This window comes from Podarcis pityusensis (genome assembly GCF_964106645.2).
Source record: "Podarcis pityusensis genome assembly, chromosome: 17".
Taxonomy (NCBI): Eukaryota; Metazoa; Chordata; class Lepidosauria; order Squamata; family Lacertidae; genus Podarcis; species Podarcis pityusensis.
In genome coordinates, this window is record NC_138042.1 from 38,780,541 (window position 1) to 38,806,242 (window position 25,702).

General features: G+C 44.5%; 1 protein-coding gene and 1 long non-coding RNA gene across 2 annotated transcripts in view; both read right to left on the reverse strand.

Annotated features, from left to right (window-relative positions):
- LOC308466476 overlaps positions 1-25,702 on the reverse strand; it is a 137,904-nt gene that overhangs the window by 93,504 nt on the left and 18,698 nt on the right. The gene's annotated exons all lie outside the window — the stretch shown is intronic.
- Positions 146-12,171, reverse strand: MLF2 (myeloid leukemia factor 2). The gene is made up of 9 exons (XM_080987250.1): positions 11,883-12,171; positions 10,222-10,294; positions 9,980-10,106; positions 7,774-7,809; positions 5,535-5,588; positions 4,491-4,616; positions 3,382-3,541; positions 2,610-2,849; positions 146-810 (listed from the first exon to the last, which is right to left on the reverse strand). The coding sequence occupies exons 2-8, from the start codon at positions 10,269-10,271 to the stop codon at positions 2,671-2,673; spliced, it is 732 nt and encodes a 243-aa protein (XP_080843376.1). The 5' UTR covers positions 10,272-10,294; positions 11,883-12,171; the 3' UTR covers positions 146-810; positions 2,610-2,670.

Consider the following 25,702-nt stretch of genomic DNA (forward strand, 5'->3'; position numbering starts at 1 on the left):
ACTTGCCATACGCACAGCTTGTCAAACTGACTGATTCATAAGAGGAAATGCGGACTTTTGAGGCCAGGTGTTCAAAGAATAGGCCCTGTATCCCTTGAGAACTCAAGAGACGCAAAGATGGGAGATAGAGGCCGACTCCACTTGCTTTACAGGTTCCATTTCTTTATTCAACTCAGTAAACATCTAGTTACAAGTTTCACGAAATCAAATTTTATAAGATGGGGAGCTGACTGGATTGGGGCAGAGAGGTAGGGCCTGTTTTGTTTGTCCACACCTCACCTGATCCCTTCCACCCTTTCATACATACCCCATTTCCAGGGCAGGCAGGCAGGCAGGCAGGCAGGCCGAGAGCAAAGGCGACTAAAGGTTATTTTTCCAAGTGCTTGAAACTAATAGCAGGTCAACAGGTTTCCTTACTTGGTTGCCACTTGAGGTGGGTGGGTAGATTAAATACAAACTTCGGAACCAGCCAAACTTGGAGCAGGAAATAGAGGGGGTGGCAAAAACTGAGGGAGACCACTCCTGCACCCCTCCAAAAAACACGAAGGGGAGGGATTGGGTAGCTCAGTGAAGGGCAGGGAGGAGTTAAGAGGAAAAAGAACGAAGTAAAATTGATGTGTCACTCATTCATGGACAAGGTCCCTCCCATTCCCCTCGGCCACCTGCTCTATGCAAGGAGTACAACTGTGGAGAGAGAGTTAGTCACTTAATTTATATCTTAAAAGAGGGGCAGGAGGCTAGTATTCAACTTGAGGAAGGTCCAAGTGATGTTTCGCAGGGGCTTCGCCATCAGAGTTTCACTGTCTGTACCTGAGCAAGAGGAGGAGGAGAAGAAGAGAAACAATAGAAATCAGAAAGGGAACAGAAGGGAAATGCAGAAGGAACAGCGAGTGAGAAAAACAGGAAACTCAGTGCAAAACCCCCATGGCTGAGATCTCACGGGGATGATCAATTTGTTTCAGGGCTGTACAATTTCAGATTGCAGCTTGGGGCTCACACAGTGGAATTTCCCTCTCTATAGGAAAGCTCCTGCACACACAAAAACCTGGCCTCTCAGAGAGACTGTAGGCTAGAACTCCCCCCTCCCCTTCTCATCTATCTTCTCTATGGAAGACTCTTTTCTTCTTTTTGAATGGAGCCATGGAATTTCCCAGCTGCTAATCTGAAATGTACCACCTCAGTAAGTCAACCTCTAGCTTTGAACACTGTTAAAGCATCTTTAGCCACTTGAGCCAAATGAGAATTTGCTTTCATTCAATCAAACCTATCAGCAGAAACTAAATCCAAGTTTTCTTTCTTTCTTTCTTTTTTTAAAGCAGCTCAGGTGCCTAGTTCCTGGCATGGTATGTGTACCTTGCTCATGGCTCAGGCCAGAGAGGACTATTTTGTGGTCCTCCAGATTTTTCTGGACCCCCCAATTCCCATCATCCCCAGCCAGCATGGCCAGTGACCAGGGAAAATGGGAGCTGGAGTCTTTAACAACATCTGCTATTCCCCAACCCTAACTTACAACATTTCCATACTACAGCCTCCCTTGCTCTCAACTGTGGTTGTGTGAGAAGGGAATTCTCTTTGCAAGACAAGCCTAAAAAGCCTCTAAAAGCAATCATTCCAAAACTTCCTGAAGACAAGTGAGGACAGTTGCCCCATTTCAAACCAAGGCAACAAATTTATTCACTTTGAAATAAACCTCATTGAAACAGGTTTGGATTTATTTCTAAGTGTGGCTGCAATCTGATGATGTGATGGTGCCCTTAGATTCCTCCCTTCCTTATGTTATCAACAATCGTGGCTGCAGCCAGGTGTGCCTTTGGGAAGATGAACAGCCCAGCAGAATAAGAGATTACTTTTGAAAAGATGGTGCAATACTCTATTCTTGTGGGTGCTCAGTGGAAGCACAAGCATTAGCTGTTGATTCTCTCCACAATGAGATCCTGACTGGAAAAAGCATGGAACCTCTGGGACCCACTTCCAGGGCTGCAAAGGGCCTTGGACTAACTTTCCGCCCTGCAAACTGCCTTTGCTCAAGACTCAGGGTAGCATGCATAGCGCTCCCTGACGGCCTCCCATAAAAGTAACGACAAAGCTCTATCAGGCTTCTTTTCAGAAACAGAATTGCACCAGGAGCCACCAGATGAATCATATACCCTACTATGTTTCGAAGCGTTTTATTAGATTTTATCAAAATAATCTCTCGTCAACCACTCCTCATTCTCTGTAATTCCCAGAAGCCTCTGCTTCTGACACACGGAGAGCAACAACCCTCCTTCCAGAAAGCTCAGGTTTCTTCTTATCCATGACTCCCTCCTACGCCCTGCTTGTGGCAGCCTGCTGCACCTTAACATGCTCTGTAAATATCACCAACTTTAAGGCCTAGCCAGGCACATGTGCATGCTGTTTTCCTGTATATGCCAGTATGTGTGTGTGTGCGTGTTTTAAAAAATACTAAAAAAAATGAAGGTGACCACTGCTGGGCACAGAGGTAAGTCACAGGCCCAAAGCTGCACTGAAAAAGTAGTCCGGTTCGCCAGGTTGTACCCCAACTGAGAAGCTGGGCAGGCATACCCTGGGGCACAGCATGCATGCGAAGGGCAACAGTTAAGACTTACAAGAGCATGAAGGTAGATTTGGGGGTGACCGCATCACACCCCCCTTAAGTCTGCTCTGGGTTCACCAGTCGTACCGGCGCGACTGTCTGGTTGGAGAATCTTCAGGTCCCTGAATAGCAAGGCGGGCCCCTTCGGCCCGGCGGCCATTGCTTCCCTCGTGGCGCCGGTATTCCAGCCCTCTTTGCGTCCGGAAGCGGGATGTTTCGCGCCTCCATTCGTCGTCAAACGCAGCGGCATCACCTGAAATAATAATAATAATTTATTATTTATACCCCGCCCATCTGGCTGCGCTTCCCCAACCACTCTGGGCAGCTTCCAAGAAAATATTAAAACACTGTAATACATCAAACATTAAAAGCTTCCCTAAACAGGGCTGCCTTCAGATGTCTTCTAAGCGTCTGGTAGTTGTTCTCTTTGACATCTGGTGGGAGGGTGTTCCACAGGGCGGGCGCCACTACCGAGAAGGCCCTCTGCCCGGTTCCCTGTAACTTGGCTTCTCGCAATGAGGGAACCGCCAGAAGGCCCTCGGCGCTGGAACTCAGTGTCCGGGCAGAACGATGGGGGTGGAGACGCTCCTTCAGGTATACTGGGCCGAGGCCGTTTAGGGCTTTAAAGGTCAGCACCAACACTTTGAATTGTGCTCGGAAACGTACTGGGAGCACAATTCAAAACGTACTGAAAATGGGAACGGGGGAGAGGAGGCCCCTGAGTGGGAGGGTGAGGCTGAGCAGACCGTCTCGAGGAAGGGGAGGAGCCAGAGGGAAACACTCACTCTCATCTAGGTTAATGTAGTCTTGCCTCTCCTCTTGGTCACCCGTGCGGTGATTGCGTGAGCGCTGCATGATGTGCGCGCGTTCCCGGATGTGGTGCCCAATAGACATCTGCTCCAGACCGCTGTCAGAGTCTCGCACCGTCCGCCTCGTCTCCCGGATCTAAGGACAAGAGAACAAAGTCGTAATTTGGGGTTGCGGAACTATTTTGCTAGCCTTTTAACTCCCTGTATCTTCCCAAACGGAAGCCAAGTGGTTTGCCTCAAATTTCACAGCAGGTAATTTTAGTCATCAAATCTGTTTGCCCTACATAAGAATTTATCCTGCACCGGAAAACATAAACCCACCAGAGATTCTGAATCTTGTATGTTGACCCTCAGCACACCCAGTCTGCATTGATGCTGTTATGAGAATTATAAGGTCTAAGATATAAAATAAATGTTCATAAATGTACCATGCAAACACATACAGAAATATATAAACCATATGTCTGAAACAGTACAGAAAAACAGTCCTAAAGCCATTTTGACTCTTTCAGTGACCTCAGATATTCCTCTGCAGTTTGGATGGAAATGGGAAAAGCCTCCCCATTGTCTCTGTGCTCACAAATCCTGCCTTAAGGGCACATTTGGGTATTAATAGGGCCTGTGACCTGGACTCAGGTATTAAGTATATATCATCACAAAAGAATGGCAAGGCTCTCCAGGTAAACCCATCAACAGGTTTCCTGCCAGACAAGATTCTGCTGTAGACCGCCCCTCCAGTGATGTACGTATGATGTATTAGGCAATTTCAAAAGTATATATGGGCTTGTGCACCATTGAGCTGGGTTCCTCTTCCCTCCTGCGTGTGGTGAGTGAGGACCCTGTTGCAACAGTTTAATAAAGATCAGGCTTACTAGCTGCTTTGCTTCTCAATATTCTCTGGTTGGCCTCTGTTAGTTTCTCCTACCGATAGAGAACCTACATAAGGACTCTATATGGGCTCTTCAGTACTCCATAAGGGAGAAGGAGCAGTTTTTTTTCTTATAACTATGCCTATACACCCGGTGGGACCAGCAATCCATGGACTTGTTGAAAATTCTAGTAGAAGAAAACAGTCTCTTTCTTACCCCACCAGGTGCAGAGCGTGTCTCTGAGGTCTCCTGATAGACTTTGGGGCCCTCCCCCAGATTCGAGTAGGATATGACAGTTGAAGAGGTAAACGTCTGGCAGTTGGAACCACTAGTCATGTGCTCCTGGACACGCAAAAGATCAAAGAAGGTGAGCAGCCTTACTGGAGCCATCCACAGAACTCTTGCGACTACAGAATGAAAACCACCATTTCTGCAAACAAGTCTCCCCTCCTTTCTGGGTTTTTCTTGACATTTTGAAAAATGTATTGAAAGGGGGTATCTCCCCTCCTACACTATTCAAGGAGCAAGAATGGGGCACAACTTGTTTGGAACTAGGAGAAAATATTAACTAACTCTGCACATGCTTAAAAGCTAATTTGCCACCACGTCACCCCCAAAGGCCTCAAGAGGGCTGTGTGCACCCTACATCGGGGAATAAAAATTTAAACAAATAAAATTCTGCTTACAAGCAATCAGAGTTCTGTAACTTGTATAAACTAGGCCAGAAATTTATTGAATTTTTTTAATGAGTCTTACTCTGCAGCTGTTGCCACTTTGCAAAATCTACTCTGAGTTTGTGGGTCAGGGAAGGCGGGATAATGATCTAGGCAGGGCACTGGAATCCAGCAGCTGGAAATTTTATTCAACTACTAGTTCGGCTGAGATTCCAGCAGGTATTGATTTCAAGCATATCTTCTCACAGTGATAACCAAGATCCTCAAGAATTCTGTTCCCAATATTACGCTCTGATTTGCATTTTTCGCAGGGGTATGTGTGCGCACGGCACTCTACATTAGAATTGCCACGTACACAGAGCCCTGGGCATAAGCAAGAATCTGTCTTCCGGGGCAGCAAAGTCACAGCCACGTCTACAAGTCACCCAAGCCGTGCAGCGGGTGTCATGCAGCAGCGCATCACAAAATCAGCTGTGTCACTTCTGTCATGGGATCAGTTGTCGGGGATGACCGTGGTGCAACTGAACGGAAAGATGCAAACCCAGGGTTCATACCATGCAACAGGAATGCACACAGGGGGTCTTACCATGTTCCCAATCATATCGTTCATCATTCCGAACATGTCCATAAAACCACCTGCCTGAAGGAAAGAGTATAGGAAAAGAGCTGAGGTTTGGGGAGAGTGATCAGTCAATGAAGGCACAAATGATGCTCTGATAGAATGAACAGAGTTTCTACTCCTTTAAAAAAAAAAAAAATAGTTTACATGAACACCTGCAAATATCAACTATTGCCATTGCTAACTAAGTCTAGACTGTTGCCAGACCCTCATGAGTGCACAGTACCATTTCAAGGGTGACTATGCCCCAAATCAGGAATGGGGAACTTCTCTCTTTGGGCTACAGGACTCACAGGCCTGGCCTGCACCCTCACGGAGCACTTCTGCCTTTGAACTATGCCAATGCCTTTTGCTTTCCTGGATGGAGTGTGATTGTGGACGTGCATGCATGTAGAAACCTCTGACTTTTGCATTGCTGGAATGCTGCCTACTGTGCAAAGGGGTGTGTCGATAAAAGGATCTGCCCCCCCTGGAGAGATCCAGCTCCCCGCCTCTGCCCGAAACCCAAGGGACATACTCTGGATTACACTCAAGAGCAACTACTAGCTTGTCTTTTCTCCGTAAAACTGAAGGCACTGTACTCTTTTTGTCCTCACAATCCCTCCTGTTCGTGCAGTCTAATTTAAGACAAAGATTTACTAAATTAGGACAGAGACTGAGTGGCTTAGGGTCACTCATGTCTGAACACTGATTTGAATCTAGGGCTACCTAGTCCAAACTCTGATCAATACACAACATTGCCACACACCCCCGTTCTATATTTACAGTGCTAAAGTTACAAGTTGTTACTTCGTACACACAAAAGCATACAAAGGAAGGAATCGGGAAAGCCACCATTTTTAGAGTAGGAAATTTAAATTAAATCTACATCAGTACATGTTCTTAGTGCATCAGATTTCATCTCAATTTTGGACATATTCACATTTAGGCTAAATATTCTTTGGAATATCAGTCAGCACAACAAGATCTGCACACTATCAATTACTCTGAAACTAAGCAGCCAGCACCAAGTTATTCAAGGTAAAAAACAATATATCCAGGAACTTAGTTTCCAAGCCAAAAATGTGTGGACTCCTGGATATCTCTTTGGCCTCATGGCTATGGCCCAATGTCCAATTTGGTTTTGTCAAATTCAAATGCCATTTGGAAATGGTTTGTGCTCACACAATGTGCAAGTTGATTCTCCCCACTTACCAGCTAACCTCCCTGAGTGCCCTCATTATCCAAATAAGCAGTCCATTTTCCCCACCACTCCCATGATCTTGACTGAAAAATCTCCCGAGACAGCCAAATTCACAATCACACATCACTTTAAACTATAGCTAAGTTATGGTTTAAAAGTGAACGCGCAATGTAACGGTGAACAGGGAGCAAATCACAACCCCTCCATTCCTCTCCCTGCTCAGAATCCTGCTGCACTACAGGGAGCGAAGCCATGGTTTCGTGATGTCCAAGCCCAGGGCCCTGGTTTGTCTCTCTCCAAATAAACTATGACCTGTAACCAAGGATTGTTATTGACTTATCATTCTCTCATGGTTTGTTTGGGGGACGCAAACCACAAGCCTGGGTTCGGACATAATACTAAGCAAAACCAAACCATAGCTCCTGGCAGTGCAACAGCAGCAGGAGTGGGGGAGGAAAAAAACCATCACAAAAGTTTCCTCTTTGCATTACTTATGCTGTTATTGCATGGTTCAGTTGGTTAGAGCATGGTGTTGACAACAGAAAGGTTGCGGGTTTGATCCCCGTAAGAGACAGCTGGATATTCCTGCATTGCAGAGGGTTGGACTAGATGATCCACAAGACTCCGATTCTATATTATTCTATTTTCTTCTAATGCACCAGCATGCAGAAAAAGCCTTTAAACCACAGTAAACTTTACCTATGGCTTACAGTGATATACAGGTACAGCCATTCTGCAAAACTCTAATCTATTATTCAAAATTTTCTCCCCTTCTGACTTCTTTTTTATTTTTCTCTTGAAAGGCAGAAGGGGATTCCTTCCCCCCTTTATCATGGCCTTTATAATTCTCCTATCAGAACAGAGTAAGCCTCCACATTCTCCTTTTCTGTCAAGGAATTTACAAGTATCATTGCTTTCGTGATTTCGAGATTACACTCTGCAGCAGAAGAAATCTGGAATGTTACTCAGAGGAAAAGATTCAGAGAACTACGCTTGTGTGGGGAGAAGAACAGCAGGGCTTACCATTCCTAGCATCCCAAAGGGCGAAACAGTTCCTGCCTGTAAAAGGACAGAGGCATAAAGAACAATGACAAGCTACCCTTCTGTAATAAACATCTCTCCTACCCACATCTTAGAATAACAAAGGGGCTCACTCACTCAGTTAAGAGATTCAAGAGGGGGAGCTATAGCATGACATCAGCTCCTCAAGTCTATCATCCGAGTAATTTAATTTCAAAATAGAGAATCTCTCAAAAGTGGAACAAGCATTTAAAAAGAAATTTAAAAGCAAGGTCAAATCTCTTTAAGAAGCTTGCAGGTTATATAATGTCATATAATAGAAAGCCAAATAAAACACATCCTACAGATTAGAAAGGTTAGTAATAAGTAAAAAAATATATATTATAATTATAAAATGCAAGGACGCTTCATTTAAGAACTGGAAGCAATGTCCAAAAGAAGATTTAAACAAACAAACAAACAAACAAACCCTACACAAAAACCCTAATCCAGCAGCGAACCAGGAAGAGAACGGAGGACTATTAAAAGAAAAGGAGTAAGTGGGTGAGCCAAAGGAAGACCAAGAAAATGTCCAGTCTTGTTTCAACAAAAAATATTTGAAAATGAACATTTTTCACTTTAAAAATTCTTTGGCATTTTAAAGAGGAAACCCGATGGACTTGCAAAATGCTTTTGAAAAATATCTCACTAGCAGGGTTGGGGAATCATACCTGAACACTGGCCCTGCAGGCAGGGCTGATGGAAGTTAGTGTCCAATAACATCTGGAGGGCCTTTGTTTCCTCACCCCCACACTAAATACTCCTAAATCTCCTTATCAGTCATGTGGTAAAACTGCCTGGTTTCTTATAAACTGGCAACTGAATGAAGAACAGAAAGCAGGAGGAAAAGCTGGAGGAACTGAACTGTTTGCCCACCCTCAGCGACTCTGTTCTGGTTCTGCTATTTATTTTTCTCAGCAATTCACCCATGGAGACAATAAATTAACCAGGTTTGTGGATAACACCAACTTACTAAGGATACTGAAAGCCCAAACAAATTTGTGATGTGTTCAATAGGATCTCTCTTGTGTTGAACCCAAGGTAAACTGTTCCGAAAGCTCTGCAAATGCCATCTTGGTAGTCAAGATAACCCCACAATTAATTGGTAGTTGTTGCAGCAATGAGCTCATATATGTTGTTGCTATAAGCTACCGTATTTTTTGCTCTGGAAGACTCACTTTTTCCCTCCTAAAAAGTAAGGGGAAATGTGTGTGCGTCTTATGGAGCGAATGCAGGCTGTGCAGCTATCCCAGAAGCCAGAACAGAAAGAGGGATTGCTGCTTTCACTGCACAGCGATCCCTCTTGCTGTTCTGGCTTCTGAGATTCAGAATATATTTTTTCTTGTTTTCCTCCTCCAAAAACTAGGTGCGTCTTGTGGTCTGGTGCGTCTTATAGAGCGAAAAATACGGCAATTGGCTTGCTTTGACATTATCCTGATCTGTGGGCTTGGAGTGCTGGGCTCTGAGCCCAGAAAGGGGAACTATCTGTAAGATTTGGGTATTTGCCACCTATGCCCTCATCTGAAGGGAAGTCCTGGCCCAAGTGGTGAATGTTGCTTTGCGAATAAAGAAGGCATGAGTATTTCTTGGGCGTGGACAAGCCATCTCCTTGCTGCCATGTTGGTCCCGTGTCTATAAAGGCTGGGAGACCTGGCAGGCTAATTTGCTGTAACACCTTTCTTTAATAAAGCACTAGAACTGGTCATTCTGATGTTTTTGACATCTTTCTTTGGTATCCCTATACCCAACCACTCCTTTGGGCCTGAACCTGACATACTGATGAACTTCATAAGGCTATGACTTACAAGACTTGTCCTGGGGTCATAATAGGAAGCAAGGTGAAACATCAACCCTGTGTACTACAGCTGCGAGGAAAAAATCAAGGCTGAAGCTCAGTGGCACAACATGTTTTTCAGAAAATCTCTGCTTGAGAGGCAGAGAAGTGAGGGAGATTATCTCTCCCTGAAATTTTGGGAAAGCCACTGCTAGTCAGAGTAGCCAAATCAGGCTAGTTAGACCAATAACTTGACTCGGTATAGTTTCCTATGTTCAAAATGCTGATTATTATTTAGGTAGAAAAATGGCACAGGGATATGGCTCTTTTTCTTTACTTGCATTTGTACAAAAGGGGAAAAAACAGACCCAGTCAAAGTCTCCAGATTTCCATTACCTGCATTCTTCGGCTAGTCTGGCGTGTTGCAGGGACAGTCCCGTTGCCAATGCTGAGGAAGGGGCTATAACCAAAGCCACCTGAGAGCACACGGTTCACATGCTGGTGGTGGATGGCAAGAGGGTCCCTGAAGGAAGAGGAGATGATACACAAGGGAGTTAGGTATTGAAGCAGTTCACACCAAACCTATCCCTCCCCTCTGTCCACTGCTTCCCTCCAGGAGGCAAAACTGGAGTACTCACATCACAAACATCGGGTCCTCTGGCTCTCCATCTCTCATGAACCGGAACATAATTCCTTCAAATGCAGGGTGGGCTGTTCATTTGGAAACAAAAGAGGAATATGAATCTATATGAAGGCCAGTCTCCCCCTTTGCATGCAGTCCTATATTATTATTATTAAAATAAATTTATACACCGCCCTATACCTGCAGGTCTCAGGGAGGTTCACCAGATAAAATCACAATGTAAAAACACAAAACACATAGTCAAAATAAAAACAAAAGCAACCCAATAACCCGCCCCAACCCATTTTAAAAGGGCATTGTATGACTTTTAGACATTAGTTAAGAGTTTGTGTATATTTTTAAAGTTGTTCTATAATGCAAGTCCCAAGTCCTTCCCCATTAATATAAGGAATTGTAAAGAACATGTGCCTGCCCTCATTTGTACTAGACAACATACCCCATCACTGCTATTTACTCTACTGATAGGTCTCCAAAGGTATTGAGAAATTACCTTCACACTAAGCCACTCAATCTTTATTCTCCTTCATACACATAAACTGCAACTACTCACTCACAACCTCTCTGTGTGTAAATAAGTATTGGGGTAACCAATTGCAAGGGACAACAGGGCTCCTGCACTTTTTAACAACCATGAAGAGAGAGAACCTTGGCAGGTATATAGACACTCTTCTCATCACTGCACAGCTAGACACACTTGCCCAAAATCCCCTCATCTTTAGAATAAAGGTGAGGAAGCAAATGTGGTACCCTCCAGATGTTACAGACTACAACTCCCATCAACCCAGCCAGCTGGACAATGGGAGTTGTAGTCCAAAACATCATGTTTGTTACCCCTGCACTAGAAGCACAGGGCTCTAGGGTCACCCTTTACACCGAGCCACCCTGCCACTAGCTGTGAGGAATCCAACTATTTAAATAGCAGAATGAACAAACAGTGCATGTAAGGACAGCAGAGAAAAACCTGCCCAGGCTGCTGCACACCAATCCATCATCTCTTCGCAGTTGCATCACCTCCAAATGCAGTGCTCAGGTCCTAGACCTTCTGCTTACTCTACAAATACTCAACTCCTATCCCAGTGCGGATGCAACTCCGTGGAGCTCACGTAGCCCAGTACTATCCCCCTCCCCACCCGAAAACCCTTGCACAAACTCCTCCACTCTTAATTCCAACCACAACTCTGTCAGCTGCAAACAAATGCAAACCCCCCCCCCTTAACACGTTTAGCAATACAGAATTACAACAATACATCACATTACTGTTATTTCACACCAGGAACCAACAACTGCAAAAAGTACTATTTGCATAGCACGGTACAATTAATGCAATTCTATCAAAATCCACTTAATGCAGCGCATAGCATCATCAATAACACCTGCTTGCCCCTGTAGTCTAAACAGAGAGAGGGAGGCAGAGCAGGCCTACGGGAAGGACCAACTTCTCTCTCCAAAAACACCTTCCTTTCCCAATTCCGGATCGTGTATCCGTCTCCAAGATGCCCCAGGCCGAAAATCCGGAGTGGTGGTGGTGGTGGGGGGGGAGGTTCTGGGCGCTGAGCTTTGTGAGCTAACTCCCCATCTCCTTTCCCAAGCTGTCAGGACAACTCCCTCCCTCTCCATCCTTCCCAGCCCCACGGAAGACTCAAGGGGACTGCTCACATCTCTGGCCAGCTCCTTTGTTGCTGTCGTCTCCTGCTTCTTGCTCTCCCGGAATTTATTCCAGCCACGAGTCCTAAAGGGGAAGATTAATGTTGCATCCCTTTTTTTCCCCTTCCTTCCTTCCTGCCTTGCCTGCCTCCCCCCCACTAGATATTCTTTGTTGCAAATAGGCTGGTGTGTTGGGGGGGGGGAAGACAAGCTTCTTTGTTCCAAATCCTCCACCCCCGCCACCAAGCAAGCCACCCGCGGGGCCACCAGCAAGGCCGCCCGAGTTTGCACCCCTCTTTCCCCCCACCTTCTTTTAGGAAAAGACAAATACTGCTAGCATCCCCCTTTGCAAGCAAAAGGATATTTTCCCTTTTCAAAGAAAACCCACAACAAGGCCCAAGCAGGATGTGATGTCAGAAACCCCGCCCCCTCAAAAGCCTCAAAGCCCCACCCTCGAGAAAGGAGTTACATAGCCGGATCTGGGGCGAAGTCCGCTGCACGATGGTGGGTCTTTGCCTTGTAGTGCAATAGCCAGGGGCTTGCAAATGTCCCCCCCTCCCCGCATGGCTGTCGTTTGTTGGGATTGCAACCAGGGAAAGTGCATCATTCAGAGGGGCTTGCAATGCAGGCGAATGAACATTCAAAAATAAATGCATCCACATAAATTCTTTGGATGCCAAGGAAATGGTTGCTTGCAGTCCAGCTTCAACTTCATTCATATGAATGAAGAGAGAATGCCCCGGTCTTGCCAGTAGTCGCCGAAGCTGCAACGCGCCCGTGTGAACAGTAGAGGTCGCTCTACCATCACAGAACGGCAGCTGAGCGGGTCTGCAAAGCAATAAACCTGTAGCTGGTTTTGCGGGTTCCAGCCAGCGCACGTGTAAATCATTTTAAGGTACTCTTGAGCCTCTCTGCTGCTTGCTTGCTTGCTTGGGACGTGTGAACGCCGTGAGTGCATACGGCATTGTGTGGAAGGCAATGCGTTTCAAAGCAGGTGTGTGCAGTATTTCAGATCAACGGGAAACTTAGAGGCAAGTTCACGCATAGCTCAGTTGGTTAAAGAGCCTGGTGCTGATAACACTAAGATTGCAGGTTCGATCCCCGTATGAGACAGCTGCATATTCCCGTATTGCTTGGGGTTGGACTAGATGATCCTCAGGGTCCTTTCCATCTCTAAAAAAAAAAATCCTATGATTCTAAGTTACAGCCAAGGCAAATGTCTCCCGTTCTCTTTCAGCTGTCAGAACTGACAGCCTTAATGCACGTGTTGACAGTGTCACGAGCCCAGATTTGATCCACCCACGCGATTCGTTCGCCTCCATGCATCGCATTTGAAATCTGCATAGGTAAATAGCATCCTGAGGGCCGGCCCACAGAGGCAGCAGTCCGAGGTACCCAAATTCAGTTTTGCAAATGTCGAGGAACAGAGTCGCTGCCTTTGACCTCTAGGACGTGGCAGAAAAGAAGCTCATCAAACAGGTGATATTCCTGAACTTCTGACTTCCACCTGGTTGCCCCATGGACACAGGTGTAAAGGGGAAGGAGGCTGAGGAAGAGAGAAGAAAGGATGGACATTACAAACGAAAATACAAAAACCTCCTCTTGTGAACTTTTTATCATAATACAAAGCAGAAAAAAAGGGAAGGTGGTAAAAAACATTAATTAAAACTAGCAAAAATATTTGGATAATTTTTTCTCTGTCTCTTTCTTTGAAGTGTGTATGTGTGTGCGCACGTGTTTAGTTGAGACAAAATTTCAGGAAATTAATGCATTAGATGTGTTTGACTCAGTTTTGTTTTGGATTCAGCCGTGACTAAAGTTGTTGTAATTTCATTCCGCTTCAAGCCTGCTAAAGGTCTGACCCAGCTGAACTAACCAGTTCAGTTTCTACTCATACATTAAAATTGAATACACAGCGCTGATTTGCATATTTGAAAGGTAGTGAATATTGTGGCGATAATTTTATCCTAATCTAAATACAAGATGCATACATATGCATCTTAGACAGAAAGCTCAGCAAATAACTACAGGGCATTATTAAGAACATTGGTACATTGGAGGAACATGGGGGGAAATGCAAGGGGAAATGGTATTTTGGCCTCAGTTTACTTGACATTTAAACATATAATAAGACAGAGAGAAACCTATTAAGTGTAATCTTAATGGATAAAAAACATTCTCTTGCTCGCTCGCGTACAAATCCACCCTCTTTCTGTCAGATTCCCCATCTCTGGTTTCTGGGAGCTGCAGGCTAGAGTCCCCATGATGGCGCTGTGTTGTGCTTTTTGGAATCCTGCTTTTTGGAATCCCACCATATACCTTCCTCCAGGTCAGAGGTGAGACCTGTGGTCCCCTACCTGCCTGCACACTGTCTCACCAGAGTGAAACATGCTCTGGTTAGCTCCCGCTTGGAGTACTGCAATGCGCTGTACGGTGGGACTACCTTTGAAGGTGACGCAGAAAGTACAGCTAATCCAGAATGTGGCTGCTAGATTGGTGACTGGGAGCGGCCAACAGGACCATATAACACTGGTCCTATAAAATCTACATTGGCTCCCAGTACATTTCTGAGTATAATTCAAAGTGTTGGTGCTGACCTTTAAAGCCCTAAATGGCTTTGGCCCTATATGAAGGGCAATATGCAAGTTTTAGTAGTAGTAGTAGTAGTAGTAGTAGTAGTAGTAGTAGTAATGTACCTGAAGGAGCGTCTACATCCCCATCGTTCTGCCTGGACACTGAAGTCCAGCTCCAAGGGTCTTCTGGCGGTTCCTTCCCTACAAGAAGTGAGGTTACAGGGAACCAGGCAGAGGGCCTTATTGGTAGTCACACCCACCCTGTGAAACATCCTCCTGTCAGATGTCAAGGAGATAAGTAACTCTCTGACTTTTAGAAGACATCTGAAGGCAACCCTGTATTAGGAAGTTTTTAATGTTTGATGTTTTACTGTTTTGATGTTTTAATTTTTTGGAAGCTGCTCAGGGTGGCATAATAATAATAATAATAGGCATTGCATTGATTGATTGCCTGCCTGCCTGCTCTTTACCCTAAGGTCCTAGGGTAGATTACAGCATTAAAACACAACTCCAATTCCCATCAACACCACCCAACATGATCAAGGATGATGAGAGTTGTAATCCAGCAGCATGTGGAAATGCCCAAGAATTATGCTGGGTATGAGATGAGCCCTAACCAGCTCCACCTTTTAATTATCTTTGTAAGAGGAAAACTAGATGTGATGTCAAGTGTGTCATTAGGAATCATCCCATCAGTAGGTTTTTAAAAAAGGAGGTGTAGGGAATATTTAGCCTGATGAGGGAATGGTTTAACCCTTTCTTCCTGACAAAAATAATCCCTGTGCCTGCTGTTAACTCCAGAAGGGAAGGCTCCATTAGCTCTGATGGAGTTTCCCTTCCAAGGCTAGGTAATGGGGAAGCAGGTTAGGTAATGGGGAAGGAGAGGAAAGGGTCAAACTGACTCTTCCTTTGCGCTATGTTCCCAACAGAAACTGGAGGCCCCTGAGACTGATTTATTATGTCATGTTTGGCCTGAAAACTACTTCATTTATAGATATAAAGAAAAATGCTTCTCTGTACATTTCTGTTATCTGTACTATTTACCAGGTGCCACTTCAGAAGAGAATAAAGGGATAATGTCTCTTTTAACGCTGTGCCAGCCACCTACAATTTTTATAAGTACAAAGAGCAGCTTTGCCTAATTAATTTGGGATTCTGTTATAGTTTCGGGACATGATTCAGCCAAATGCTTTCAAGTACCACTGATTTCAGTGGGAAAATTAAGCATGTGCTTAAAGCTGCAATTCTAGTCACAATTTCTTGGCAATAGGCTCCAAACTGAATTCAGTAGAACTTGCTGCTGAGTAAATAGTTAAGTTCAGGGTTCAGATATCTTCCACTGGCATCAATGGGACATACAAATGTTTAACTTTGGATAATGACTTCTGGATCTAGCTTATCTCTTTTGCATTGTTGTTGTACACTGATTGGATCTTCTAAATTATCATTCAGTAATGTGTGAAATGAATGAAAGTAATGGGAAGTACAAAAAGTGAAGGTAAGGCTGAAGTGATTTGAAAAAGGAAACTCAATAGGACACCTCTGAGCAAACAGGGAGGTCTGAGAGAGACTTAAAGCTTCCAAATAATAAAAGAGCAGAATCACCAAATCTCAATATTTTGCTTACTGTCAGAATAGTTGGCAGGAATAGGCCCCACTGAAATGAAGGAAATATCTGAAATATCTACTTCTGAGTAGATATAGAATTGCACTATTACAGATGAATTGTCCATAAAGGGATTAAAAGAACCAACAAAAAGTGCAGTGTGTATTGCAGATCTTAAAGTTTGCACAGAATTTACAGACTGGATTTTTCCCACTTCGTTGCCAGTTGTCTTCATTGTTTATTCCCTACTCCTTTGGCCATGTCTAAAATAACACTTCATGCTTCTGATTAAACGGACTTCTCTAGTCCATGAGATCTCATGACATAATAAATCTGTTATAGCATAGTCCTATACTGGTCTACTCAGGCTGCAATCCAACACACACTCACCTGGGAGCAAGTCCCTTTGAACGTAATTAAATTTACTTCTGGATAGGCATGCATGCCATTGTATCAGAAATGAATTTGACCCATAAACCCTATCTCTATTTCATGCAAAAGTTGCGAGGAAGACTTGCTACTTCACATTTTGCTAGTCCAAAATGCAATATTGTATCTACTAATAAGATAGTCCCACTGAGTTGAATGGGGCTTACTCCCACGTGTCTAAAACTGCAGCATGCTGCACCTTACCCTTTCTAAATGTGCATGTAATTTTGGGGACCTTGTGCGCTAATGTAAGAGCTTCCAATTTAACATAAGGCCATCCATCAAAACAATGACTTTACTCCCAGCCAGGTAGGAATAGCCATTCAAAATCCATTTGTACTGGAATAGATTTCTATCAGCAGCCATAACTTCCATCTTACTTATTTTTTTTAAAAAATCTTTCAGAAAGGCCCCCAAGGCAGCTCACAACAATGTAAAACAGCACATAATAAATTATGATATTAAAATACAATTAATAAAATAGAACTTTATAATGGAGGGCAGTAACGCAATCCACAAATGACAGTAAAATAATTTAAGGGCACTTTCAGTGTATTGTGGAATCAGCACTGCTCATACATTTGTTTTTTGCAGCATCCACACAATAATATCATTAAAATGCCAGCCCATACTTTTTCTTTTTACATTTAATCTAGATTATTCCTTACCATAGTAGATCCAATATGTTAACATAACCCCTTATACAGTCACTACTGGTGTGGAACCTCATTAAGTGCATCATTCAATGACACAAGTGTGATGATGTTCAGTGACTGAGTTCAGACATTGCACCCCTACTTCTGTTTGCTCCCCACCTGAGCACACCCTAACACAAGGGAGAGATCTTCCACTCCATGGGCCTAATTAGGCCTCCCCACTTGATCCATGAGGCTATTTCGGCCCAATCATGCCCACCAGTCCTATACTTGACTTTCTATATGACTTCAGGTGTGGGGCAGGTAAAGGTGGGAACGGCAAAGGGCCTTGCGCAACACTTTCCAAGCAGAGACTATCTGCTGATTGTTGGCATGTGGATAGTACTGTGCACAGGGATAACAAGCAACTTTGCAGGCACCTTTCGTCCCAAACCCACCTGCCCCACAAATATATGAAGCCGGGTGACCCATGTTTGTCTGCATGATTTGAAATTAAACCACAGGGAAAAGAATGTATGATGCACTTTCCTAATGGTGATAGAAAGGCCCTGTGGTGGGGGAGGGAATAGTCCAGCCTCAGGCTCTGAGGTGTTCTTCTGTATCTTGATTTTCTCTTTTGGGGCCCACCAATTTAGTATAGAACCCCAGAGTCGGTCACGACTGGACCTAATGGTCAGGGGTCCCTTTACCTTTAATTTGGTATAGAAAGACATTCAGCTGAGCCTTTATTGGCCTTTTAAACCTCAGTGCATTTTACTGATATCTTGTTTGAAAAGGTGGTCACACTTGAGCACTGTGTATTAAAAGCCAGGGTAAGTCCCAGGGGAGATTTCTTTTATCATTTGACTGATTTAGAATTAAATATCTTTGCAAAATTGGAATTGCTGCTGTAACCCATGGTGACCACTTTTCAAAATTCAGAGATCATTTTTCCTGACGTGCAACAATAGCAAATTCATTCCATAACCCTGTCCATTTTTTTCCCTTTTAAATCATTTAGGGTCCCTCCTGACTGGTGGTTTTTTTTTTACAGGTACATTCTGCAACATTTAACAGGCACAGTAACAGCGCGTTAGTGGTGGATTTATACTGGATCGTCCACACATTGTTCCATTTTATTAGTTCTTCTGTGATGCTTCCCTATTGTTCTATTATTGCTTTCTGGAGCGGCACGCTTGCCCTATAGATACACCCACACACCGGAACATGTGTGCTATAAAAAGTTACAGGATTTCAGCAGGAAGTTTTGGACACACACCTATTGGAAATAAAGCCATGTGTGTCCACCTTGAAACTATTGCATGCACAAATAGTATTGCAAGTGGGATCGGGTATGGCTGCCCCATCATGAGCATAAATCATCATGAATGTACCATAAAAAGGCACATCTTGAGAGGCCCTTAATTTGCAACACCATTTGCAGCCAGAGTTGAAATAAGAGATTTAATGGAATCAGTCAAGAAAAGAAAAGGTGGAATGTAAGGGGACTGCCAATTTGCAAAATCTCCTTCCAGTGGATGTCTGCCCCTTTCTGTCTTGTACTAACTAATCTGAGGTTCTATTTAATAAAGTGCCTATCAAAATATTAAAATCTATGGCAGTTTTGTGCTTTAATGGTACTCGTGAACAGTGATGAACATGTATTGCACGGTCTGCCAGCCTTTCCTTATTGATATGAAAACATTTCCTGGAATACCATGTTTTTCTGTTATTTCATACCAGTCTGTTCTGCCCACATTGCTTGACCTGATATATTGGGACAGTGCTAATCTAAGCACTTTATGTGAGCTGCCTTCAAAATGAACTTGGAAACTACAACTGGTTCAAAATGCAGCTGCTAGATGGTTGAATGGGGCAGGTTGCAGGGGTCATATTATGCCAATTTTAATACTTCATTGGCTCTCAGCTGGTTTCTGAGCCCAGTTCAAAGTGCTGGCATTAAACTTCTTAAAGCCCTAACTGGATAGGAGTAGGACTGCTTTTTCTCACATAAACCTATTCCTTAGAAGCTCTTATCTGGATCCCCTCACTATGTGAATTATAATATAACCCATAATAGCTCCCACCTTTCAAAAGTTGGTTTCAGACACCCCACCCCACTTCCCTGTTTGTGTTCAGACACTAGTTTTACTTTTCCAAAAAGATTCCAGGATTCCCTTGAGTTTTGATGCGATCTTTCACTAGGTGTTTCTCTGATCTGTGTTTTTGTATTGCTAGACACTAATTTTTTTTTCTTATATATGAAATCGCAACACACACACATAATTAATAAGATATATTATGCATCCATTAACGCATATAAATAAATGATTTGTTAGCTGCCAAACACGCACATTCCAGGAATCTTTCCTATCTGCCTGAGGGCTTCTCTTCCATAGCAACCTTTCATGATGGGAGTGGTTAATGCTCACCTAAGGCCAGTACAATACTAGTAATATGGTTAGGGATGTGCAAACTGTATATTATTGAAAGCTGAAACTATTCTGGTGCTTTTAATAAGAGGGAATTATGGTCCTATAGATACACCAAATAGAAGTCTCTCAGGTGTGCTGCCCTGCTTTTCTTCTTCTCGTCTTTCAAATGTGTTCTCAGGCTAGTTTTGCTTCTGAAATAATGTTCTGAGGTAACCAACAAGCTAAATTGCACCTCCCCTCCTTCAAGCCACCATGGGAAGACCCACTCCCCTCATTCCCACCCCTCCAGGGGACATTCCACCCCACGGCTTTCGTGAAGCGAAATCCTCCCGTTTGTTGCCACGGAAACTGTCGCCCCAAACCCATCTCCCTCCCCCATGGCCTCATTCCCATTCCCTCCATTTCTTCCATCGCGCGGGGCGCTGTGGGTTCTTCCCCCTCCCTTCCTTTCCTTCCCCGCCCGGCAGCCAATAGGAAGCCTGTTGCTAAGCCTCCTGCTCATTTGAATCACCCAATCGCAGTCTCCGTCCCTGTCCTCTCCTTATAAGGGGAGCAAAAAGCGCTGCGTCTCCGTCTTTCAACCACACGAGCTCCCTGAGCTCCCGATTAGAGCGCGGGAAAAGGGAGGGAGGAGAGAAACAGCGACAAAACACACACACACAACACAACACAACACACACACACAACACCGTCTTTTCCCGCCCCCTCCCGCGGACAAGCGAATTAGCCCCGCCCCGTATTAATATATTGGGCTGGGGAGGAGTTCTGAGGGAATAAAATGTGCGAAGCCGGGAATTATTCTGCAACTGGGTGTGGACAAGACGGGAGGGAGGCGGGCTGCGAGCGAAGGCAGCTGGAGTGGAAAATTCCAGTCAGGGGAAAGCAGGAGTGGGAGGGAACCTGTGCGAGGCTCCGGCTCCAGACTAATAGCTCCTCGCCATCTTGTTCGCGCTCGAGCTGCGTTTTCTTTCCCGAGCGAGATCACTCGGTGCTTCAGTACCATAAAGGTCGTGGTAATAAATGCCACGAGGAGGAGGAGGAAAGACAAAAGACCCTTGGTCCTCGCTATAGAAGGATCGCGGGTGTGGGCTCGCGTGTCCATGAGAATGTTGTTTAATCGTGTCCGCCTCTTCGTGACCCCCTGGACCAGAGCACGCCAGGCCCTCCTGTCTTCCACTGCCTCCCGCAGTTTGGTCAAACTCATGTTCGTAGCTTTGAGAACACTGTCCCACCATCTCGTCCTCTGCCGTCCCCTTCTCCTTGTGCCCTCCATCTTTCCCAACATCAGGGTCTTTTCCAGGGAGTCTTCTCTTCTCACGAGGTGCCAAAGTATTGCAGCCTCAGCTTCAGGATCTGTCCTTCCAGTGAGCACTCAGGGCTGATTTCCTTCAGAATGGATCGGTTTGATCTTCTTGCAGTCCATGGGACTCTCAAGAGTCTCCTCCAGCACCACAATTCAAAAGCATCAATTCTTCGGCGATCAGCCTTCTTGATGGTCCAGCTCTCGCTTCCATACATCACTACAGTGGTACCTCGGGTTACATACGCTTCAGATTACAGATGCTTCAGGTCACAGACTCCGCTAACCCAGAAATAGTACCTTGGGTTAAGAACTTTGCTTCAGGATGAGAACAGAAATTGTGCTCTGGCGGTGCGGTGGCAGCAGGAGGCCCCATTAGCTAAAGTGGTGCTTCAGGTTAAGAACAGTTTCAGGTTAAGAAAGGACCTCCGGAACGAATTAAGTACTTAACCTGAGGTACCACTGTACTGGGAAAACATAGCTTTAACTATACGGACCTTTGTTGGCAAGGTGATGTCTCTGCTTTTAATACACCTCAACTGGGGGGGGAGGTGGAGTAGGTGTTAACGGGAAGGTTTGACAGGAACTCAATTCTTGACATGCCGTTTTCTTGATTTCTCCTTCCAGTATTCAGAAGGATCTTGTTTATGTGTGGCGGAGCGTTCAGCTACACAGGAAGCATGAAGTGTTCTACCCTGGAAACACAGGCTTGCTGCCTCAATTAACAGCAGGATGGCTGCTCAGAAGTGACACCCGCTGCCCCCCAAGTAATGGCACAGGGTAGCAGCCGCGATCTCTGCAATTTAGGAACCTAGAAACACATTGCAAAAAATCAGTCCATACAAATTTGATAAAGCTTGCTTCTACACACACACACACACAGGCCATTACTGTAGGCACTTGCCCCAACTTTTGCTACCCAGTTCTTATTCAAAGCGCAAAACATAAAAGATTCCACAGAATTTGCCTGTTCTGCATTTCAAAGCCTATTGAACATAAGCACTTTTTTGTTTTGTTAAAAATACACATATCTTACCATCCCATTATTTTAAAGACTGTTAAAGGCCCCTATTTAAATGAAGTGCTCAGCATCTCATGATGGCTCCTGTCGTGCTATTACCCAGCCCTATGAGTGTTTTCTGCAGCGATCAATCACAAGCTAGAAGACCAATTGGAAAATTTACAAAGAATGAATATGTTTTAACCTATTATTTGTGGCAACTTTTTGTGTGCAAGAATAAATGGGATTTATTTATTTTGAAGGCTTATATCCTGCTTTTTATTCCTGGGAGGCTCTCAAGTCAACTGACAAAAGATTCCCACAATAAAAATTAGCATGCTATTCTAAGGTAATTGCCTCACAGTATTTGGCTTTAATTGTGAGGGCACCGATAGAAAAGCTAGTTGACAGGGCTGTGGGACCACATGCTCTGGATCCTGTTTTGAAGAGTAGCAGCTCATGGAGTTATGAATGAAGGCAAGAATAAAACTGGTTGTGGGTTGAACATTTTAAAAGCAATGGATATAATTTTGGATTTATGTTATCAGATATTAATTGGATATATTTTTTCTGTGGCTTTCCTGATAAAAGGAGGACTTTTTTACTTGATTTTTACCAAAGGCCAAGGTAGTTCCAGATACTGAGTGTTTCCCAAGAAGATGGAAAAGGCAGCTGGACCAGCAGAGGAGCAATGAGAGAAATTTTCTACACAGCTCCTGTTCCCCAGTTGCTGATGGAAAAACAAGAGCTATTCAGGAGCAGAGAAACTAACTTCTAGCTGTCAACTGAGGAAAGCTCCAGTACTTTGGACATGTGGCACCAGCTTTTGAAGGCATTTCCAGGGTAGGAGATAGGTGCTAGGATCATAGCTGAGGATATGAATCTCACCATGGTCAGATCAGTTCCTGTTGAGGTTTACAGAGCCAGCACCTACTTTCTTCTGCAGGAGTGGTTGGAAATATTAGAATGCTCCTGGCCATCATTGTGTTCCCAGCAGAGTTTTTCTGAGTGACCCTGGATCATCTTTGTTGTGAGCCAACAGATGCTGCAGATACAAATCTAGGAGAGCACAACTGGTTCAGTTGCAGTGGGCGCAGAGCTTCTGGAGTGCTGCAGCAGGCACCACAGCTATTAAGTCCAATGGAAGGCGAGAGGCAGGGGGCACTGGATTTTGGTGTTGCACAGGACACCACTGAAATTGGAACCGCCAAGGTCTGCCACTGGAAGGTGTTAAGGAACCCTCAGAGCTCTACCAGACAGCACTATTTCTACGTCTCAAGACAAAACTGTTCCAAGGTCATCAAAGTTGTTTGAAGGAAGCATATGTGTGGTTGCTGTTAGAACCACTATTTGCCACTTTCTGAGTAAAGTGCTTTGAGTGAGTGGTGGCTGTGCCAACTTCATTACTTCTTGGATGAGACCAATTATCAGGATCCATTTCAGTTGGACTTTAGGCCTACATTTGATGCAGCAACTGTCTTGGCCATCCTGATAGATGGCCTACACCAGAAAACAGAAGGAGCAGGACCTTGTTGATTCTGCTGGACCTCCTAGTAGTTGTCAATATCAGCAATTGTGTTTATCTGGATACGCTCTCTTAAGTTGGGAATTGTGCACACTGCATTGTGGCGGTTTTATTCCATTCTGGAAGACCAGCTTTGTTTAAAAACATATATTCCTCTTTCAGAATAGGAATACATATGACAAGCTGTGCCTTGATTAATCCTCTGCTTGTGGCACATGCTACACACAAATGGGGGTAGTTGAATGGGGGTAGTTGAAGACTGGAAACTGCATTATTTCAGCTGCACAACTCTTGGGTTTCTGTGCTGAAACTTCCACTTTTCTAGCTAAAAAAAAAAAAAGGATTTAGGCCCAATGAACGTAATGATCCAATTGGCAGAAATAACAGGAAAGAGTCAAAAGGATTTGTTACTTTCTCTCAAGTGAAGAAGCCAGATAGAAGAAAGTGAAGAAGAGACAGATAGAAGAAAGGCTTGTGCCTTGCCTCCTTAGTACCAAACTGAGCAGCCATGTTGTTACCACAAAGTGTGTGCTGTGAGGGGCCAGATGTGCTCAACAAGTGGACTACTTATGCTTCCTTAGGAAGCATGTCATGCTGCAAGACATTTGGACCAATTAAATACAGTGGTACCTCAGGTTACATACGCTTCAGGTTACAGACGCTTCAGGTTACAGACTCCGCTAACCCAGAAATAGTGCTTCAGGTTAAGAGCTTTGCTTCAGGATGAGAACAGAAATCATGCTCTGGCGGCGCGGCGGCAGCAGGAGGCCCCATTAAAGTGGTGCTTCAGGTTAAGAACAGTTTCAGGTTAAGAACGGACCTCCAGAACGAATTAAGTACTTAACCTGAGGTACCACTGTAATGGAATGTGCCCTACTTCACAATAGCAGCCAATCCATATTTGTCTTTCAGATATTGGAAGATGCAGAAGGAAGAACAGAAATATTCATTGGGGGAGCGGGGTGTTAATCAATGCCACTTAATTCAAAGGAGCGATTTGCCTACTTACTGTTCTCTTCCCATAGCACTGGATTTTGTCACACTCTGGTATGAAAACACAATGAGGAGTCCAAACCAACTGACCAGTAGCTGAGAACTTGATAGTATGACTCAATTGTGTGATATAGGCAGGTAGCCCCATCTGTGCTGTGGAGATATGATAGAAGAGAGCAAGGCTTGAAATAGGGAAAGAAAAAAGGGGGGTTCTTTTGCACAGTAAAGTGTGCACACCTACTTGGGCAGCCAATTTCAGAAGGTGGTGCAGGGGGAACCACTGCTTGACTTCCTGACATCTTTGTCCTCCATACAAATGAAACTACTGAGTGAGGTCATCACCAGGGAAGTTGAAATTAGTTGTATCTATATGCAGATGACAGCTCTATTTCTCTTTTTCACCGAACTCATATTAAGTGATGATGGTGATAAACCAGGACTAGATGGGTTCAGTAATTAACTGGGTGAAGGCAAAGAACATGAAGCTCAGCCTAGACAAGACAGGACGGAGATGATTCATCTCCCCATGTTGCTTATGTTCACCCTGTGCTGGAGTGCAACCCCTCTGAAGAGGGATTGCCTACTGATCCATCGTTGCCACCTGAGGCATAGTTTGCCTCTGTGGTGCTGAGCATGTTATACCAGTTTAGACTGGTGCACCAGCCACAACTGTATCTAGACAGATACCTTGGTCTCTGTGATCCATATCTTGGTAACTTCCAAATTATACTACAGTGGTAGCTCTGGTTACAACTTCTCCAAGTTACAAACACTTTGGGTTACAAACTCCGCTAACCCAGAAGTAATACCTCGAGTTGAGAACTTTGCCCCAGGATTAGAACGGAAATCGCGTGGCGGTGGCGAGGCAGCAGTGGGAGGCCCCATTAGCTAAAGTGGTACCTCAGGTTAAGAACGGTTTCGGGTTAAGAATGGACCTCGGGAACGAATTAAGCTCGTAACCCGAGGTACCACTGTACTGTAATGCAGTGTATATAGGGATGCATTACAACGCAGTTCAGAAGCTTCCATTAGTTCAAAGTACAACTGTGAGTCTATTAACTGAATCTAGGCATTGTGATCCCATTACTCCTAGGCTTCACCAACTTAGTTGGCTTTCAGTCTGTGTCTGGGCTCAGTTCAGTGTGTGGATTTTGACCTTTAAAAGCCTTTATGGCTTCAGACCAGGATGTCTGAAAGACTGCTGGTCTTCACTTGTGCCTGCTCATCCACCCATACAATGAGAGCTTCAGCAGAGGCCTTTCTTTGGGTTCCCCTCCATCTGAGGTATGACAGGTGGCTACAGGGGAAAGGTTGCTGACTATCTGATGGTGGCCTC